The 22,554-nt window shown below is 38.8% G+C and overlaps 1 protein-coding gene across 2 annotated transcripts in view; it reads left to right on the top strand.

Annotated features, from left to right (window-relative positions):
- Nucleotides 1–9,528: 9,528 nt before the first annotated feature.
- LOC124625788 overlaps nt 9,529–22,554 on the top strand; it is an 82,556-nt gene continuing 69,530 nt past the window's right edge. Inside the window, exons 1-2 of one of the 2 annotated variants that reach the window (XM_047149235.1) lie at nt 9,529–10,050; nt 14,962–15,073. In XM_047149235.1, coding sequence (XP_047005191.1) covers nt 9,936–10,050; nt 14,962–15,073 — 227 coding nt within the window. In that variant the 5' untranslated portion in view covers nt 9,529–9,935. The remainder of the gene's footprint in view (nt 10,051–14,961; nt 15,074–22,554) is intronic. The other variant, XM_047149234.1, reaches the window with a different exon arrangement.

The following is a 22,554-nucleotide window of genomic DNA, read 5'->3' as shown; positions in this document are numbered from 1 at the left end:
TGGTCAAAATTCTTCTCAGCAGGTCTAGGAGCAGAGCACGGTTATAAAACATTATCCTCGTTTGGATTCTGTCGTCCGTGCGGTAAAAAGAATAAACAAATGACATTAAGACAGAAGAATGATCTCTAGAAGCAATGCGAGAGTTTGGCGTCAATAAAACACCTGGCTGCGCATATTCTACTATTCTGAAAGCAGCTGTTAAGACGTGTGATGGCTTGCCTACTCCGATATTCTCAGTTCACGTGCTTTCTTTATTGGTTTTTTTCTTGTTTTACATTTGCCAGGAATTTACTTATTTTGTACATAGTTTATGCTATTAAAGAGTTGAATACAGTAAGCAGGTTCAAAATCGGACTGAAGATAACAACAACGCTGTTTAAATAGAGTGATATTCCTTGCCCATTACGTTAATTAAAAAAATACAGTTACTATTACGTAAGATTAGATTAGATTAGATTAATCCTAATCCTAGTTCCATGGATCATGAATACGATATTTCGTAATGATGTGGAACGAGTCAAATTTTCCAATACATGACATAATTAAGTTAATTTAACAACATACTTAACTTAATATAACAACTTTTTTATTTTTTTTATTTCTTTTATTTTTTTTATTTTTTAATATTTTTTTTGTTTTTTTCCTTAATTTATATTTAAAAATTCCTCTATGGAGTAGAAGGAGCTGTCATTCAGAAATTCTTTTAATTTCTTCTTAAATGCTTGTTGGTTATCTGTCAGACTTTTGATACTATTTGGTAAGTGACCAAAGACTTTCGTGCCAGTATAATTCACCCCTTTCTGTGCCAAAGTTAGATTTAATCTTGAATAGAGAAGATCATCCTTTCTCCTAGTATTGTAGTTATGCACACTGCTATTACTTTTGAATTGGGTTTGGTTGTTAATAACAAATTTCATAAGAGAGTATATATACTGAGATCTACTGTGAATATCCCTAGATCCTTAAATAAATGTCTGCAGGATGATCTTGGGTGGACTCCAGCTGTTATTATGATTACACGCTTTCGTGCAATAAATATTTTATTCCTTAGTGATGAATTACCCCAAAATATGATGCCATATGAAAGCAATGAGTGAAAATAGGCGTAGTAAGGTAATTTACTAAGATGTTTATCACCAAAATTTGCAATGACCCTTATTGCATAAGTAGCTGAACTCAAATGTTTCAGCAGATCATCAATGTGTTTCTTCCAATTTAATCTCTCATCAATGGACACACCTAAAAATTTGGAATATTCTACCTTAGCTATATGCTTCTGATTAAGGTCTATATTTATTAATGGCGTCATACCATTCACTATACGGAACTGTATGTACTGTGTCTTATCAAAATTCAGTGAGAGTCCATTTACAAGGAACCACTTAGTAATTTTCTGAAAGACAGTATTGACAATTTCATCAGTTAATTCTTGTTTGTCACGTGTGATTACTATACTTGTATCATCAGCAAAGAGAACTAACTTTGCCTCTTCATGAATATAGAATGGCAAGTCATTAATATATATTAAGAACAACAAAGGACCCAAGACTGACCCTTGTGGAACCCCATTCTTGATAGTTCCCCAGTTTGAGGAATGTGCTGATCTTTGCATATTATGAGAACTACTTATTTCAACTTTCTGCACTCTTCCAGTTAGGTACGAGTTAAACCATTTGTGCACTGTCCCACTCATGCCACAATACTTGAGCTTGTCTAGCAGAATTTCATGATTTACACAATCAAAAGCCTTTGAGAGATCACAAAAAATCCCAATGGGTGGTGTTCGGTTATTCAGATCATTCAAAATTTGATTGGTGAAAGCATGTATGGCATTTTCTGTTGAAAAACCTTTCTGGAAACCAAAGTGACATTTTGTTAGTACTTCATTTTTACAGATATGTGAAGCTACTCTTGAATACATTACTTTCTCAAAACTTTTGGATAAAGCTGTTAGAAGGGAGATTGGACGGTAATTGTTGACATCAGATCTATCCCCCTTTTTATGCAAAGCTATAACAATAGCATATTTCAGTCTATCAGGGAAAATGCCCTGTTCCAGAGAGCTATTACACAGGTGGCTGAGAATCTTACTTATCTGTTGAGAACAAGCTTTTAGTATTTTGCTGGAAATGCCATCAATTCCATATGAGTTTTTGCTTTTAAGCAAGTTTATTATTTTCCTAATTTCAGAGGGAGAAGTGGGTGAGATTTCAATTGTATCAAATTGCATAGTTATGGCCTCTTCCATTAACATCCTAGCATCTTCTAATGAACACCTGGATCCTACTATATCCACAACATTTAGAAAATGATTATTAAAAATATTTCCAACTTCTGACTTTTTGTTTGTAAAGTTTTCATTCAATTTGATGGTAATACTGTCTTCCTGTGCTCTTGGTTGACCTGTTTCTTTTTTAATAATATTCCAAATTGTTTTAATTTTATTATCAGAGTTGCTGATTTCAAACATGATACACATACTTCTGGATTTTTTAATAACTTTTCTTAATATAACACAGTAGTTTTTATAATGTTTGATAGTTTCTGGGTCACTACTCTTTCTTGCTGTCAGATACATTTCCCTTTTCCGGTTACAAGATATTTTTATACCCTTAGTAAGCCATGGTTTGTTACAAGGTTTCTTATGAGTATGTTTAACTATTTTCTTGGGGAAGCAGTTTTCAAATGCATTTACAAAAATGTCATGAAATAAATTATATTTTAAATTGGCATCAGGTTCACGGTACACCTCATCCCAGTCTAACTGCTGTAGGCTTTCCCTGAAATTTGCAATTGTTAAATTGTTGACTGAATGTACTACTTTCGAGGACTGTTTAGTATTGCTGAATGGAGCTATGTCATATATTGTAACTAGCTGTGCACCATGATCAGAATGACCATTCTCAACAGGCTGAGCATTTATCTGGTTAAACTTATCTTGGTCTATAAAGAAGTTATCTATCAGTGAGCTGCTATCCTTTACCACCCGAGTAGGAAAATCAATAACGGGTGTCAAATTGAAAGAACCGAGTGATACTTCAAGGTCATTTTTCCTATTACCCCTCTTTCAGAGAGTCTACATTGAAGTCCCCACAAATAATAATTTGCTTCCCCCTTTCTGACAGATAGCACAACAAGGAGTCCAAATTTTTCAGAAATAGATGAAAATTTCCTGATGGGGACCTATATACAGTTACAATTATAAATGTGGCTTTATTTAATTTAAGCTCACAGGCACATGCTTCTATATGTTTCTCTACACAAAACTTTTTTGTTTCTATACTTTTTGCACAATGATAACTTTTGACATATATGGCAACTCCTCCTTTCTCCATATTTTCTCTCATTACATGTGAAGAGAGCTTATATCCACTTACATTTACCTTATCCATATCAGTAACAATGTGATGCTCAGACAGGCATAGTATATCTATTTCATCCTCAGCTTCTAAATCTTCTAAACAAACCAGAAGCTCATCTATTTTATTCTTTAAACTGCCAATATTTTGTTGCAGTATACTTACATTATTTTTAATTATACTGTTATGAGAGCCTTTCCTTGTTCTAACATTTGCTGTACTCTCCTGTCTGAGTTTCTCATTGTGCTTAAGCCTAGTTCCTATACCAGTGGTCACATAGTGTTCAGAGAGGCAGATTGTGTCAACTGGGTTGGGTGACTTTAATTCATCAATGCAATTACCTAGGACTGAGATACAACTTGGTGGAGAGAAAATTTCTGTTGATTGGTGAAAATTTATAATTGACAGCTGTGATTGGTGATCTAATGTGCTAGAATTGTGCTGTTTAATTTCTTTCCTAAACTGAAGATTTGTTTCAATCCTGACCTCTTGTAAAACTTGACATCTTTCTGTCTTACCTATCTGTCTTACATATCCTAAAAAATAATAATACAGATGGAATACGAGAACTCTTAAACAGGGGCTTACAGGAATTTCTCGATTTACATCCTTTATGATCCTAATGATTTTTTTTGTGTTCTGAAAACTCGGTTAACTTCCAATAACTTGGAAACTAATGCGCTATATAGCAAGCTATTAAAAGTAGTTTCATCCTTCACAAATCGAACCATCGCTAAGCGAAAAACAGTTGCTTACATGGTACACTTTCTTCTGTTAATTTTTTTTTTTTTCTTCCCCCACTGCGATTGCAGCACGCCAAGTGGCCAGAAAGTTACGCTAATGTTTTCGGCGAGATCTTGTGAAAGCGAAAGCGAATTGTTTACATTGGTCTGTAGAATGGATTTTACAAACGTGAGCGTCTATAGCGCAATAAATTGCTGCAACAACAAGAGGAGGACACAATATTTGCCTTCTTTTTACCCTAGGAGGTGTAGACTGCTGCATTACAGAACAGTTTATTTACGATTTTCTTGGAACATTTGATATTTACTGGTGAATGACGTGTTCTTTATGGGAAAAAATTGCTAGTAAACAACAGAAGATCTGACCTTTCGCCAAAAGGCGTTGTGTACCTACTAAAAAACGTGAAGTTATTTTCACTACAATTCCAGTCAAATCAGAGAATGTGGAACATAGCAAATGCTTATGGAATGCAGCCCTTACATTATCTAACGCAGCAGATATGGTACCACAACTATAGCTGAAGGAAAAACCACATAGACATAGGGTCTAATAAAAGGGATCCCCAACAGAGAAGAAACCAGTTTCACTATGTTGCTACATCTGACTCACGAAAGACAATACCTAATCTTAGACACATTCGCTTTTTAAGCAAAAATAGTTACATTACAAAAATATTTGTGTGTTAGGAAGTCAAGTGAAATGTAAGACGGTGTGAAACATTAGGCTTCCTATGAAGTTGTTACAAGTGCTTCTTATTATAACAACAGACAACAAAAAATGAAATATATTCTTCTGATGCCTGAAATGTGTTTTTTCTCTTGTTTTACTCGGAATAAGTTGCAATCATACACACATTTGCAAGTGTTTCATCACCTATAAGTTGTAGCTTATGTCACTGAATCAGGGAGATTCGGCTGTTTTTACATGTATTTCAGGATCATTCATGTGTCTTTATAATTTGCTGATGCTTGGAGCGCAAAAATGTAATAACTATTTCGCTAATTAACTATAAAATAATTAAATACATGCTTTGATTCTTCTCGTCGCTTGGGGCGCTAGTCTTGCACCTTCTGTCAGAAGGAAACAATTTTCACACACACACACACACACACACACACATATATATATATATATATATATATATATATATATATATATATATATATATATAAAAACAAAGATGATGAGACTTACCAAACAAAAGCGCTGGCAGGTCGATAGACACACAAACATACACACAAAATTCTAGCTTTCGCAACCAACGGCTGCTTCGTCAGGAAAGAGGGAAGGAGAGGGAAAGACGAAAGGATGTGGGTTTTAAGGGAGAGGGTAAAGAGTCATTCCAATCCCGGGAGCGGAAAGACTTACCTTAGGGGGAAGAGAGGACGGGTATACACTCGCGCGCGCGCGCGCGCGCGCGCGCGCACACACACACACACACACACACACACACACACACACACACACACACACACACATATATCCATCCACACATATACAGACACAAGCAGACATATTAATAATATGAAAAGTCTTAATTTGAAGCCATATTGTGTGGCGGTTGGGCAGTAATTACGGGAGGATGACATTCAGAAATGTGTAGATTACTGCACATGGCTTTTGAATAATAGCAACCATGGTTTTTGGACCCTTCCATTACATCATGAGGGATGAAGCATGATTTTATCTTTCCAGTGATGTGAATTCACAGAACACGAGGTACTGAGTAACGGAGAACCATAATATAGTGTGTCACCAACACTTCACGATGAAGAATCGGCTTTTGGTGCGCTATAACAGGACCGCGCACCGCTGAACCGATATTTTTTACTCTACCTTCAACAGGGTTGCATATATGGAAATTTTTGATACATTTTGTGGTCGGCTCATTGAGTATGAAAGAGAAATTGCTTCTTCCAGCAAGATGGGGCAACGTGACACACGTCCTAGATACCTCTGGAACAAGTCCATGCTGTCTCCACTGAGGAGGGAACTGTCAGCAAACGTCCATCATGTTCGCAGGGTCTAACGACATGCGATTTTTTTATGTGGGGACATTTGAAGAGCAAGGTCTACGAAACAAGTCCATATCCAATACAGGAACTGAAGGACAACACCACCATTGAAGCTGCCACCATAGATATCTGAATTTTAAGATGTGCACAGCTGTGTATTGGTGTTGCAGGGGGGTCACTCTCAACATTTTTTATAAATGTATTTTTCATTGTAAATAAATGGTAAGTCCATTTCAGCTCTTCGTTTCTGTAATTTCACTGTATTTCCTTCATACTTACTCGGCCTACTTTCACCAGGTTATCCTGTACTTAGGCGTAGAGTTCCGTGTTAGCTGTTCGTCTATCATTGCAGACAGACGCGTATAGAAGGTAGTCACGTGATGCCAGTTTCCGGTCCGGGACGTAAACGCAGCCAGTAGAGGTGGGCCAAACGGTTATTCTGGAGTAACCGTTATCACAGTTCCAGTTATTCTTTGATAACCGTTATCGTTAACGGTTATTAATAACTGCCAAGTTATTTTTCGCTAGCGAATACCGATAACTCCGACAGTTAAATAACGACATAGTTGGAATCCATCAGTTTAGTTATCAGTATAACTGCGAGTAGTGTGAAATAGCAGGAATGTCGTATGAATCGTGTCATAACCTCAGCTTATTAACTCCGGGTACATTTTAGTTGATGTTAGAACGATTATTAGTGTTTCAGATTATATGTTTGTAGGTTATCGGTCGCTATTAGAAATATTATCTTCGCAGCTGCGACAGAAAGTACGCGGAACTTCGCCAAAGCACTGTTTAAGTAAAATGTTAACAACGTGCGTTTTTAAGTATGAAGTAATATGTAAACTGAGTACTGTAGGTTAAATTCGAAGCTTAATTTCTTGTGCTGCTCACATAATAGAATAAAGTGTACAGCCTTGTAATACAACAAAAAATATACGTAATGTGACAGATTCGTTTACTCCTGTGCTGTAAAAGCTAGTCCTATTGGGGAAAGTGTGAGTACGCTAATCCAAGTTTTATGTCAGATTTGCAAACTGCTCGATTTCTCCAGCGACAGCATGTTTATAACATATGAAGACATGCAGATCGAAAAGTTTGACAGTGTTACATTTCTGGGACTACAACTCGATAATAAATTCAGTTGGGAAGGGCATACCACATTTTTTCATTCTATTATTTCATAAGGGAACATATTCTGTGGTAACTCATCAAACGTAGCAAAAGTTTTTCGCATGTAAAAGCGTGTAATAAAAATCGTTTGTGGTATCAATTCAAGAACATCATGTAGGAACCTGTTCAAGGAACTTTGTATTCTAACCACTGCTTCCTAGTATATTTATTCCTTAATGAAATTTGTTACAAGTATTTCCAACCAATAGCTTGATACATAATATCAGTACTAGAAATGGGAACAGCAATCTACATAAAGACCTAAAATTACTTACTTTGGTCCAAAAGGGGTCCAATATTCAGGAACGTGCATTTTCAATAAGCTGCCAGCAAGTCAGCAACCATTAAAAACTTGGTTTCAGATAAGGCACGGTTTACAGTGTGTTTGAATGACTTTGATACATAAGTGTCTGATTCCACCCATCATCAATATGCCAGAAATGTCTATTTTAAGTGTGTCTATGACGTCACTACATACACATGGCAACAAACACGAAGATACATATAAATAATACAATAACATTTCCCACCAAAAATACAATCAAACCAATGGGACAACTGCGGGAAGTTGGGGGTTTTAGGGTGAGGACAAGCTAGTAAAAAAAACACACCATGATCCCAAAACACAAAATGAAGAACAAAAAAGAAAAAAAATACAGCATTCTGCTACACCAACAAAAATCTGCAGGAATCGGACACTTCCCTTGAACAATATAGGTCAACTATAGGTGACCATACCAAAACACCAATACCCACAACTAAAAGTACGAAAATTGGAATCAGACATTTCCCTTGACCTACATAGGTCAACCTCAGATGACGATACTAAAACATCAACACACACAATTATGAAAATGGGAATCGGTCATTATTCGGTGACCTATATAGGTCCACCACAGCTACTGATGCCAAAAAACCAACACCTACAACTGCGAAAAATAAAACCACAATCCCAAAAGTCCACAAATCAATCATCCCTACATAAATTAAATCACATTCAATACTTCATAAATACACAAAACATCACAGCTAGAAAAAAAAAATTAATTACCACCAGCAAATTCCGGCACTGCAACCTTGATCGACAGCCCCCCCCCCCCCCCCACACACACACACACACACACACAAAAACCAACTCATAAAACCCGTGCCGTAATGACATTCACACACCACAACACCTTTACGTCGAAGCAGACGGGTGGAATCAGACGCTTCCAGTGACCCCTCCTTCTACTCTGTAGATGAATATCGTAACAGAGACTGATAGACCAGCTTAGGTAAAAATTCTGCTATATTTCAGTTTTGACAGCACTTGGTTGCAACAGTCAAGATCGGGTATTCTGTGTACGATAAATTTATTAAAAGTACGTAACTATGTTTTATTCTGTCAGTGTACCAATTCTGTAAAGATTAGCAGTTACTGTGATATATTCACGTATTTTGACAATCTCCTGACAAATGATGAGGATCATACTTATTATATTCCACTGTATTATGTTATACTTTCTGACATGTTATTTGTCATTCGCGATGGCCAGTGGCTATTTCCGTAGCAGTACGAAAATATTTGTTCGCTCCAGTTACTATCCTCTCTGGAAATATCACCTGGAACTACGACCTTTAACTGGAGTCACCGAGTCAGGAACGTCTAGACACACAGTTATTCCGTTACCAGCTTCCAGGTTATCTGTGGTGTTAGCCCGATAACTACCAGAGAACTAGAACTACGAGCCAATAACGATAACTGCCACAGGAGAATACCGGCTCTGACAGTTATTTCCATAGTCGCTCGAATTCCTTAGTAACCTTCCTTGTACTACCCGTCCAAGCTAAATTAACACGTAAGGCGGTGGCTTAAGGGAACGACCGTACTTGTTAATGCCTGTACTGCAGCTCCTATCAGCCACGGCTCGGACATTAACTTTATTTAATTGTTTATGCTAAAAGTAACGAAGGCCCACGAAATAGTACACAGTTCTTATCAACAGATGGCGCGCAGTCTCACAGTTATTCCCATGGTCTATAGAACGCCTTCCAAATGCGCAGTACGATCTTCGGTCAACAGATGGCGCGAGGCACTGTTGACACTAAACAGTTATTGAAATAACTGCCAGAATCAGAGGAACGGTTATCGCAGTAACCGTTACTTCTCAGTAACCGGTTATTTCTATCAGTTACGTTATTTTTTGCCACCTCTAGCAGCCAGACGTAAAGACGTTACTGGCGGGAGACACTTCCTACTCCGTAGTAGCAGTATGACTGGGCCTGTATTTTCAAATAATTGGAAAATTTGGGCTATAATTATATAAAAATAATGTTAATTTGAATTGTACGGTCGTGGTTATTGTACAAGACGAGTCAGTTTCATTAAAATAAACTGCTACAGTGTACATGTGTAACTTTGACATTTCACACGTGTTCACTTTATCTTTGCTGCAGGTTCTGCGGAAATTCGTTTATGATGCGAGATAGCGGTGTTTTAGTTTGTTTAAGCCTTTTGAGTGTAGGCGTTGTCATTTAACCACAGTACTGTCGACTGTTAGTTTTGAACTTAGTTACGCGTTATTCGAGTAAACTGAGCGTAGAAGTGAACAGGATCATAATTCTGCGTAATAATTGTCCGCAATTTCTGTTTGATTGTACCATGCCAGTAACAACAAAGTTGAGGCAGTCTGCAAATCCTGTCGATCAGGCAACTTTGCCGATAAACGAACGAATTTTGAGAGAATGTCACAATCTATATACCGACCCTGACAAAGGTAAGATATATGGCAGTCAGCTATGTCTCCTACAAAAGAGATTTCTTGCATAGTGTAGAGAAAGGCATTTGGCCTACGAGAAGTAGCGCCAAAGTTTGAGAGCAGGAAGAGCGTGTTCAGAGGGTTAGTTTTTGAGTGAAAAATGAATGATGCCCTAGCTTATGCTTAAATATGATTCATCCCTAATGTGTTGAATTTTTCTGCATCCAAGCTGATGACAGGTTTTCGTACGCACATTTTCAGAGATAACTGAACGGTGTCGTTGGTACGTCACTGACTGGGTGCATTTTACGTTGTATACATGTTTCTTTCGCTCATAACATTTATCCACCAATTCAAATAGAAAATATTTGAGGGCTCACAACCATCTCTTAAAGTCCAATTCATAGCTTGCCGAACGTCACAAGGAAAGACCTCCTTTTCAAACACCATTTGGATTGGGTCCCTGTGATGTCTGCGCTATCGCCGTTATTTAACCAAAAAAATAGTTTCTTTCCGCTGTGGAAGAATTTGGATTAAAAACTCACAATTGGTTCGCTCTGGATAAAAACAACATATGTTTAAAAGCTGATGGCACGTAGGCGTGTTGACCAAACATCATAAGAATGTTAGACTGATAGATTTGTAATTTAAGGAAATATATTAATAATAAAGTTAGGTATGAAGACTAGAAGTGAATTATCATTCACAGTTTGGCTGATTTCTATCTGTACCTGTGCTGTCAAAACAAAATTTGGTGAATGTGTAAGGACTAATGCAGTTGTTTCGTTCTGCAGTCTGGCAGAAACAGATGCGTGATTTCTGTGCCTTGTCTTCATTCTGAAGATTGGTTTGATACAGCTGCCCATGTTGATACAGCTGCCCATGTTAATCTAGCCTATTCAAGTCTTTCCACCATGGTGTATCTATCACACCTGCTTACTGTATGCAACCCTAGGTCTCCCTTTACAATTTTTTCCCTCCTCCCTCTCTCTCACAATTTCCTTTACCAAATTAACAATTCCTCCATACCTCAGGATGCCCTAACAACCGATCCCTCAAGTTGTGGGAACAAGTTAATTCTAACGTGCTCACTTGCCTAAACTTCAGCTGTTAGTGACTCTATGCACTACCTTTTGAGATATGTGAACATTCCGTAAAGGTTGCTTCTGATTCCAAGGCTTACATGACACACCCTATTGTTAAACAAAATTTTTGTTTGGAGTTTGGATTAATGTAGGACTAGTGTTTTAATACCAAAATGAAGATGCACTACACAGCAGTACTTCAGTCTGTACAGAGCTGAGCATTCTATTACTATGATCAGTAAAATGTTTTCCCAGTCAATGCTCCAGTAGCTAAAATTAAATGTGGAATTTTCTGTCACAATATAGTTTGCTTTCTTTTCCTTGGGCTCCATGTTCATAAGTGTTAGCATTTTGAAATGCTGGTGTTTCATTACTTTTAAATGAAAACCCTCAACTTAAAACATGCCATTTTCAAAAATAAAGAAAGAGAAGAGAGAAATGTATTATTTGTTGTGTGAAATAGTTCCTGATGTAAATGGGAAGTTAATGATGGATACGTTTTTAGTTTAATGGAAATATTTGGTTGTGCTGCTCGCATAATAAACTTCTGTAGCCTAAGATATGCTGTTAGGGTAAAAGTGAGCAAATAATTCCTTTCATATCTAGAAACTCTTAGAATAGAACAGGGTTTTGTGAGGTCTGTAAACTTATTTTTGTGTGCTCAGTTCATTGATGCTTCATTGAAGACTTTGAGCCACTGCCAGCCTTAGCAAACTCGCAATGTTTTGTGCAAAAGCACGAGTGTAACCATTACTGCATGCTATGTGCACTCCAGTATGCAACCTAGAGGCTGTGTTCGAATAAGGTAAATTGAAGTTTTATGGGATTGATGGGGTAGCCATCTAATGGATAATGTCATATCTAAACAAAAGAATGAAGAAAGTTGTATTTAGTAATTCAACCAGTATAATCCAGAGACATAATTCTGACTGGGGAGAAATCACGCATGGGGCCTCCAAGGCTCTGTCTTAGGTTCACTGTTGTGTGTCATACACGTAAAAGATCTTCTGCCTAATGTACAGTAAGCAGAATTAGTTCTTTTTGCAGATGACACTAGCATTGTAATCTATACCAGCATACACACAGAAACTGAAGAAGTGGTAAACAACTTTTTTTAAAAGTAACATTGACTGGTTTTTTGTGAATGGTCTAACCCTCAGTTTTTAAAAGACTCGACATATTCAGTTCTACACATCTAGGGGTACTACACCAATGAGAAGCATAACACATGATGAGGAAATAATAAGGTGGACATTTCGAAATTCTTTTATGTCCTTATCGATGGAAATTTTAACTGGAAAAAGCAAATTTTGGGACACCTTAAACAACACAGTTCAGCCACATTTGCTCTTTAAATCATTTCAAATCATGGGAAGACCACAAATTAGTCATGTGACCCATTCTAGGACATTGCTCAAGTGTGGGGACCCATATCTAACATGTCTAACAGAGGACATTGAACATATACAGAGAAGGGCAGCACGAATGGTTAGAGGATTGTTTGACCTACTGGAGAGTGTTACAGTGATGCTGAAGAAACTGTACTGGCAGACTCTTGAATATAGACATAAACTATCCCGAGAAAGTGTACTAACAGAGTTTCAAGAACTGGCTTTAAGTGATGGCTCTAGGAATATACGACAACCGCCTGTGTATAGTTCACATAGGGATTGTGAGGAAAAGATCAGATCAATTACAGCACACACAGAGGCATTCAATCAATCATTCTTCGTATGCTCCATACTAGAATGGAACAGGAAAAAAACCCTAATAACTGGTACAGTGGGACATTCCCTGTAGCATGCACTTCACAGTGATTTGCCGAGTATGGATGTAGATGATCAGTAAGTTGAAATATTTTATATATTTTCATTCAATAATGTCACACAGAATAACGTTCTGGGATAACTCATCTTTAATTATTGAACACCATGTATAAAATTTTCTCCTCTGTGCCTTGTACCCATGTAAAACGTTTTGGAGTAAAAACAGTTGGGAGAGATCTGGCTTATAGCTTTTCCTGATTTTTGTCAGTTACAAATAAACTTGAACATTAGTGTTATGTAATGGTTCCTCATGAAATTTTTCATGGTTGATGTACAATATACATACATACACAGAGTGTAATACCAATATTAGATGAACCAATCACAAAGTTCACATGTCATCATAATGACATGCATTAAATGTGGATCAATAATTGCCGATGGTGAAAGTAGACATTGGAGCAAGCTACTGATCAATTTGTCACCACAACCAAGACTTTTCCTTGGCCCCATTCTCTCTCTCTCTCTCTCTCTCTCTCTCTCTCTCTCTCTCTCTCTCTCACACACACACACACACACACACACACACACACACACACACACACACACACACCTCTACCTGCCATAGTTGTTAGCACACTGGATTCACATTCTGGAGAGGAGACAGCTCAAATCCGTGTCCAGCCATCCAGGTTTAGATTTTCCCTTATTTCCTTTAAATTGCTCCTGCAAATGCTGGGATGATGCCTTTTAAAGGCATTGCCAATTTCTGTCTCCACCCTCAAAACATTCCGAGCTATTTAGCCGTAATCTTTCCTCCTGCAGTCATCAGGCCTTAAGACTATCATGATGCCCGGAAATTAGGAACATCCTACCCACAATCCTTCCCACCCTTGCTAAAGTGGTATTCTGCTGCGTACCCAGCTTACACGACATCCTGGTGATCCCTATACCACTCCGCATTGTTTGCAAAGGTGTAATATCCCTGTGGAAGACACAGGCGGAAGACGTGCCTACTGTAATGTAGCACTGTCGTAGGCTTATCCTGTTAAGAGCCCTGTCCACCTGTGAATTCAGCCATGTCATATACCAGCTCTTCTGCAATTTCTGCATAGCATTTGATGTCAGCATTGACCAGTAACTAGCTGCCCACCAAAATGAATGGGCACTGCCAAACTGCACGAGAGCAGTGTTGACCACCCAGTGGCAGAGCACACTGTTGAGCACAACATGCTCAAGGCCATTGTTTGCTTCACAACCCATATGTCTGTAAACCACCTCTCCCCGACGTCACCTCAAGCATCAGCTTTTATGAACTATTTTGAAGGAAAACTATGCCGACGGAACGATGGAAGCTATTCTTGCAACACATCTGCCATTTCTGTAATCGTCCTACCTTTAATCTCTAGTAACCCACTGCAACCACACGTTTGATCTGACAGTCTCCCTTTCCTCTGTCCTATCACCACCACCCAATCAATACCTGCTTGTTGTCATTATCATACACTACATGAACTCACGAGCTCCAGGGCCCATGTGTCGTCATTTCCTGGCCCATGGACATGCAGCCTCTCCATCCCACATTCCTGTCCCGAGCATCTGCTGCCTCTCTGAGATGTTAGCTACCCGTCTCCAATCCCTCTTCCTTCTTCCTACTTCCAACCTCTTTGTCCCTCTTCATCTCGGTCTTTAAAAGATTGGTCCAAAAGCTAGCAAAGTTTTCATTCTTTTTTTTGTCTCTCTGTCAACAATTTGAAACAATTGATTGTTACTTTGATCCTATTCGAGGCATGGCTCAAAAACATTTAGTTTGGATATTCTACACAGTTGTTGTTTATTTATATAATTTTATTTATCTGTAGAAAGTTTAGTGCATTTGGAACACCTATTTCTGTGATTTTCTTTGCATCCATTATTAGTAAATGACTCATTTCCTTCACACTTTTAACTAATTCATGAAGAGCATTGTTACACTGCTGATAGATTATTAACAGCAGCAGTAAATATTACTGTAATTGAGATGTGTGTGCATGAGAAAACATTGTGTGTTAAAGAATTATTTATTTCTGTTGTTGCAGGATTAATTAAAATAGCAGAGCAGTTTGGTCTAAAATTATTAGCTCCAAGAAAAAAAATTATTGTCCTTTTAATAGGAAATCATTCAGCAGGAAAATCATCCTTCATAAATTGGTGTGTTACATTTAGTTCTGCATGCACAACCTTCTTTTCATTCATTAGATATGCTATCATCTTATTTATATCTTGTCTATATGTTCATGTAGTTGTAGAGTTTATTGTTCATAAATAGAAAGCCTCTTACTGTTTGCTGTCTTTCTTATTTGCATATAGTTACTACACCTTTTTCTGCACATTGCTTGGTATTCGGTGGCAGGATTAATGAAATTCATTTACTGAAAGTATGTTGCTGGAAGAACTAAAATGCCTGTCATCTGTTTGATGGATGCTAAGTGGAACCTCTGTTTTATTGAAATCAGCTGCACAGTCATCCACGTAACAGGTCACTCTCTATTTGTGAGTGATGTTTAACATTTATAGTTAAAAGATAAATTCCGTAAGGACTTTTATTATGAATAATTGTTAATAGAATGCAATTTTGATTTTATAATATATTTTGCATATGTTTATAAAGCGACACAGGTTTATTTGATGCAGTGGCCTTCCATTTTAAGTATTAACACCATTATTCTAATACACTTTCTTATCATATAGATGGTAGTGTTACTTAATGTAGTATATTTGCTGGCATAGCTTTCAGAATGAAAGTTTATATTGTGCTTGTTTTATTACTGAACAAAAGCAGTCATCTCTGACAGTGTGTCTATGATATGTCAGATTTTGCTGAAGACTGTTTTATCCATGGTATAAAAGTAATTTGATAATTGACAACGAAATATGCTAGGCATCATTCAAAGCCAACAGAAGTTACATCTGCAGTTACAGCTTGCCGGAACATGTTTCCATTGCTGGGTTTGATGAATGAATGTTAATTGATTTTGGTTCATCCAGCATTAAGACATAGAGCAGTTTTTTAATTAAACCTTTCATAAATAGTAATTAAAAAGAGGGAGTGAAAGAAAGAAGTGGGTGACACATTGGTGAGATAATGGACTTGACTCTGAGAAGGTTGCAGCTCAAATCCTCACCTGGTCATTCCAGTTAAGTTTCACGATTTCCCTAAATTGCTTAAGATGACAGCCAGGACAGTTCCTTGAAAGAGCATAGTCAATTTGTGAACAGTTTGAGTTCAAACAGCAAGGAGCCTAATCTGCACTACAACCTCATGAAGACAGCCTGGGGTCATTCTATGTCATGAGACATAGCGTCTCAGCTATATCATCTTCAGTTTTGTTGCGATTGTACAGTGTGTACCTACTATCGCTGAATATTAATGAATCAGTTGATACAGAACAAGATACTAGTCTCTTCTCACAGAGTGAAATTGACAATAAATATTTGTGCAGAGTTCTGTTTGATACAACTATCGCACTGCTGGCTCTGTAGAGAGAAAGCTGCCACCTTCAGTGATGATTGCTGACTGGGCTGAGCAGTACTATGTTCAGATAAATCAAGCATGCTGATGCAGTGGTGTATGGAAATTCTTCTGGTCGTGTGCATGTCAACTCGGCTCATTCGTCGGTGCGTCTGGCAGTGACTATGCTTACTTGGGTTTCATCACGAGGTACCAACCTTGCTTGGCACCTCATTCTTCGGACGACATCACATACGGGATGTGTGAAGGGACCTACATGAACTTCTGCGAAGTCTTAGCTTCATTAGTAACTTGGTGTAGGTAAAGTAGTCACACTACAAGATGCCTACTGTTAGAAGGTGAGGAACAAGAGAAGAGGAATGTGCCCTGTACAGATGCGCAACATGAGTAGCACAGTCCTGGCTCAGCTGTCTCAATGTTAGCATGGTAAGTGGGTCAGTGTTGGTGATTCAGGCTGTAGTGTCCATGCCTCCTGACATGCCTAAAAGTTGTTTCATCTTCTCCTGGCACAGTGTTAGTACTAGAGCTGGTATCACAGAGCCCTCTCTCTTCAGAATGAGGAATGCGCAGGATCCTAAAGTTTGACAAGCCATTGTTCCTGAGGCAATAAGAGTTAGAATCTCAAAATTTTTCATTATATCACAGATTTTTGTGCATAACAAAGACATAATGTAAATGAAAATAATTGAGCAATGCCCAGAGCACTCTCTTTTCAAAATTATTTAAAAATTTGGTTGTGACAAAATATCCTCATATTTTAACAAGATATAGAGTGTAACACACTCTCAAAATGTCGTAATTTGTTGTGTGTAGTCTGTCTGCCTCTCAGTAAATTAGTGACTTGCGAATGTTCTTACAAATGTAATCACAGTATTATCAGCCCATAAATACAAAATGTACAGTGACACCAAAAATTTTATAATCAACTATGCTACTGGAAAATATCTAAAACACATATTTTGATTTTGGTGTCCTTTCTGTGAAAGTATCAAAATGTGATTAATGTAGTGGCCAATAATTTTTCTGTCGTCCATTTCTTTACAAAATATGTCTGAAGAAGTTGCCTGATTTTGTAAAAGTCGACTTATGCACGCTGTGAATGGCAGGTTGCCCTGATTCATTCATAACGAGATATTTAAAGGATGCTCTTTGGAAGCACTGCAAGCTGTTATAAGTCCATATTCCAAAGCAAAGGCCTGTCTGCACCATATCAAACTACCGCTTATGCCAAACAGAGACCACAACCTAAACACCGTAGCACACTCACCATGCAGTCCACAGATAGCATTAGGCCTACAGTTGGTTCAGACATTCCCTGGACTAGCTTATATGCTGGATTCTAGCCTCAGAGGGCACTCCTGATGACTATTGCCCTCTGCATAATGGTGCAGCAGTGGTCAGCAGTAAAGTTCCACTAGCTATTCATTTCCCATAACATCATCAGGTCATTGCACTTGCCCCCCCCCCCCCCCCCCCCCATTCCTAGTAGTGGCCACTGGGGATGAAAATGCACGTGGTGTACAGTCTGGAGTAACCATCACTGGGAAAGGCTGTGGATCAGTGTCAACAGATGTTGCTGCAGAAGGCTGAGGCCCGGTGAGGCTTGTTGGAAAGTGTAGGCGCTGCCATGGGACGAAAGGGGTCCACCAGCATGGAGAAACGAGTGGCTACTGACCAGGATGAATTTGGTGGCGCCACCAAAGTTCATGGGCAGGGGCCACGGTATATGTCATGGACTGGTGGAGGGATATCATTTCATGGATCCAGATTGGATCGTGTCTGAACATCAACGGTCTTCACTGGGGCCACCCACCTGGAAGGACGAGGCCGCAATAACGTGCAGTGGTGGTAGATGCATCACGTCACAGTGGGTATGGTGAAGGTGGCTATGAAGTTGCTCTTCGATCGGTGCGGCCTTCAGTCGGGGTGGCTTTGTACGTTTGTAGAACACAACAGAGGTCATTAGGAGCAATTGTCGGATGTCATTCCCTTGTGGGTTGCAAATGATATATAATCTTCCATTTGTTCAAGTGATTGGCTGCAAGGTTGAACTCCAAATATGTCAATTGATGAAGTAATACTTGTGCTGGTTGTATTTTAGACCTTTTGCTGCCAGCCTTTAGAGCAAGAACTCAAGTTTATGGAGATGGTCCTCTGGAGTTTCACTTGTAAACAGGATATCATGAAGGTATGCAGCACAGTATCTTGTAGTACTTGATCCCTGAAACTGGAGTATTGCAGGAGCTGGAGAGGTTTCGGAAGATAACAGATTACAACAGGAGAGACCATATGATGTATTGATCCCTGGGTAAGCTTGTGATGGAATCCAAAGGAATTTTAATAAAATGCTTCCGAGAGGTCAATTTTTCTGAATAAGGTGCCTTGGCCTAACATTATTGCAAAAACTGTGTCGTGGGTCGGTAGTTTCCAATTCAGCATGTATGTTCATCATTATATTAAAATCACCACGAAGTCTTCAGGTTCCATTGGGTTTATGTCCTGTTACTAGTGGAGTGGCCCATTGATCATGGGGAATAGGCATTAACAAATATTCATTAGCGAGCCTGTTCCTGTATGTTTTATGGGTGTTTTAGAGCCAGGGGCACTGGATGAACTTTAAAAAAGTGCAGGGCAGCCATCTCCTTATGAGTGATGTGAACTTGGAAATTAGTTGCATTCTCTAATGTGGATGAAAAAATTTGAACAAAACTAACTTTAGCCTCTAAGGCAGTGTACGGTGGTCCTGATTGCATAGTGTATGCTGTTTCGTGAACTTTAAATCCAAAAAGTTTGTGAGTAAAAATGCAAACTTGTCTGACAAGGGTGTGTAATGTCTCTGTAGGCCTGAATATTTGTCTTGGCTGCTTGCAAAGGCATTGGCCCTAAACTTAAGTGTATTATCTTTGCAAGGTCACAGAAGCACTGGTGTCAAAGAGCAACTTCACCAAGTGTTTGCATATGTTTGATTTAAGTCGTTTGCTGAGTTGCACTATTAGAAGTCTGCACATAGGTAAATTTGTCACTAATTGGGTTCACTTCCACAGAGTGTATTTGCATCATAACTGCTACAACATACTTCCTGCAAGTGTCCATTTTTGCTGTAGCTGTGCCATGTTGTGTGCCAATAGAGGGACACACTGTGTGTGTGGTAACAAGCAGTATTTACAGTTGGACAAGATGATAACGATGATGATGATGATGATGATGATGAGCTGCTGGCATGACCCATTGCTGTGGGTGTAGTTGTTTATGGGGTCATCTGGGCTGGAGAAGTGGTGTCCTGCACAATGGCCATGGCATCTTCATCCATCATAAACAAACTCTGGGCTTTTGTGAGCAGTTTCATAGGCTTGAGCCATTCACATTGTTTCCATCTGAGAGTGATCTGATTTCTCCAATGTATGGTTCCTCACTTCAGAGTTAGGGGCAAGACACACATTAATGTCCCTGATTAGTGTGTCTGTGTAGTACTGCCCACACAGAGATTTAATGTTGCAATTCTACTTAATCATTGTAAGTCAGAAGCTCAATCTGCATAAGATTGGTTGTATCCCTTTTCATGCTGCCAAAATTCTAACTCTGTTGTAACAACATGTTTCTGCATTGTAAAACATTCTTTCAATAAAGAAAAGACTTCAGGCAGGTCAAGTTCTGCCGGATTCATGAACAGTTCTAGTTTGAGTATTAGATTATACAGTTCCACAATTTCCTGACAAGAGTATTGCCATTTGTCTTTCAGTGGTGTAAGGTTGGAAGGCCATAAAATATAACTGCAGTCTTCGGCATTGTGTGTGTCACTCTTCAGTTTGTTCATTAAATGGTGGAAAAGCCATGAACATGGGTGCCACAGAAGACACGCCTGTTACACTCACTAATGCTTGCATTGCCATCAGCTTGTGGTTACCCTGTGTGGTTTGCATTAGTAATTGTTGTGTTTCCTCCATGGTTGATAAAGCTACTCTCTTACCTAATTACAAAAACATTCAAAGTCGGACTTGTGCATGTTACAGGTCTCGAATTCTGGCCACTTTTGTAAAAAAAAACAATCTACACACACAGCCAATGGGGGCTCACTGCGATTCGTGTGCAACTAGGGATACGTACAGGATGTGCCTCAGAAACAGTCTAAGCTATCTTAACTCCCTATTCCATGAGAAAATCCTGTCTAGACTGTATCAAAGTTCTGCCTATCACAAATAAGAGTCCAAAGTATAAACACTTTAGTGGAAGTGATAGCACACTTACCGCATACTCCACCAACTGCATCATAATTGACTCAGACTGTCCCTGGCTACTGACATGGATTCATCAGAGAGCATTCCTTATAACAGCCTTCTTCTGGGTAGTGGTGTCACAGTGGTCAACAGTAATGTTACACCAGTGGCAGACAATAATGTTGCACCAGCTGTACAATTCCCGTAGAGACATCAGGTGTTTTATGTTGAATATTGTAATGAAGTACATGAAACAATGAATTCAGCATTGCTGACTGGAGTTGTTGGGACTTGAAATTTGTTGTAATTATGTCAACAATGAACTTGTGATATGGCGGTGCAATATCAATTAAATCCTTGCAGCTTTGAAAATGTTAATTATTTTTTATTCCGTTTAACTACGTGCAAAGTTTGTAAAGCCTAAAATAATTTTCTTCAGATGTGAATAACTGCTTAATCGATGCAGTTGTTAATGTTTAGGTTAAGATATGCCTTCATCCTGAAGCAGTGTGCTTACACGTGTATCATTTTACGTAAAGATCACATAAAACATTCATACAGTATCCAATAGTTTTGGAAATAACTAATAAGCTACATTATATAATGATATCTGTAGTACTGTATAAAGACAAGGCATGGTTTAAAGTTATTACCAAAAATCTTGATAAGTTCTTTAGTGATTTACACCAGATTTTTACACAATGCTCTAATAAACATTCGGATGGACTAGGCTCCATAGTTTTATAAAACACAATGTACAAATTTTTTGTTAAATCTGACTGCCAGAAAGAAAATGCTGCGCTCTGAAAACATGTGGTTTCCTCTTCCTCCTCACATTCTGTATTAAGAGCCAAGAGGAATGTTGTAGTTATGACTTATTGATTTATAATTAGAATACTGCTGTGGAACTTGAATTATCCAAAAGAGGTTGAAACGATAAGAAATACTGCCATTGAAGCCACTGTTCTCACAGATCCAGCAGCTGGAGATGTCCCCTCCATACCCCTTAGACTCCATACCCTTTAGATTAATGTCTGTAACAGATTTACCCATTCACCCCTCAGGGGCTCAGCATTCGTTTGTTGAGTACGGGCTTGGCAACCCTGGTGTTCCTGAGCTGCAGATGGGTATGTGCTGCCAACCCTCTGTCATTGTAAGCACTGGGCACGCTTCAGTGACCAAAGTGCGGCGCATTGGTGGAATGTTGTGTGTTTTGGATACCAGAGGTCTTGGCTTCACCGCCTGGACTGCGAGGAAGGTACACACCTCTTTAAAAAACCTCTCAACCTCAAGGTGTTCTATGTGCTGATGCGGTGAATGTCTAGTGGGCAACCTCTGGGGCACCTGCCACTCCCCCCACCCCCCACCCCTCGCCCCCAGTTGTATAAGGCTTGCTCAGGCATGCAGGACTCTGCCTGGGTCAAGAGTTGTTTCCCTAGTGTCTTGTGGGATCTTTATAGAACGGTCTCATTAAACTACTACTACTGACGGGTCGGGTGTCCCGTCAGGTAGTACCTTCACCCATTCCTCAAAGAGAGCTCATTTGGTCAGTCTTTCCGAAAAGAAGTCTCAGAATCATAGTAACAGGGCATTAGTGTGCCATTACACTTTCATTGTAGTCAAGCGAACAGAGGGAACCTTTGAGAAGGTCTCCCTTTTCTGTATTCACAAGGCATTGGAAGATATTGTTGGGTCTCAAAAAAAGTGTCAAACAAATTTGTAACGGAACACTTCTAGTTGAAACTGCTAATTCAAACCAAATATCTAAGCTTCTGGGATGTAAGGCCTTAGGTGACTACCCAGGTGAGGCTGAGCGGCATAACACCCTTAACTGTAATAAGGGCGTGGTTACCTGCTCGAATATAATGGAGGTGGACACCGCAGAGTTATGTGAAGAATGGAAAAATATGGGCGTCATGGAAGTACAGACCTATATGAGGAGAGCC

The sequence above is a fragment of the Schistocerca americana genome, chromosome 8 (assembly GCF_021461395.2).
Source record: "Schistocerca americana isolate TAMUIC-IGC-003095 chromosome 8, iqSchAmer2.1, whole genome shotgun sequence".
Lineage (NCBI taxonomy): Eukaryota > Metazoa > Arthropoda > Insecta > Orthoptera > Acrididae > Schistocerca > Schistocerca americana.
This window is presented reverse-complemented; position numbering and strand designations above follow the sequence as displayed.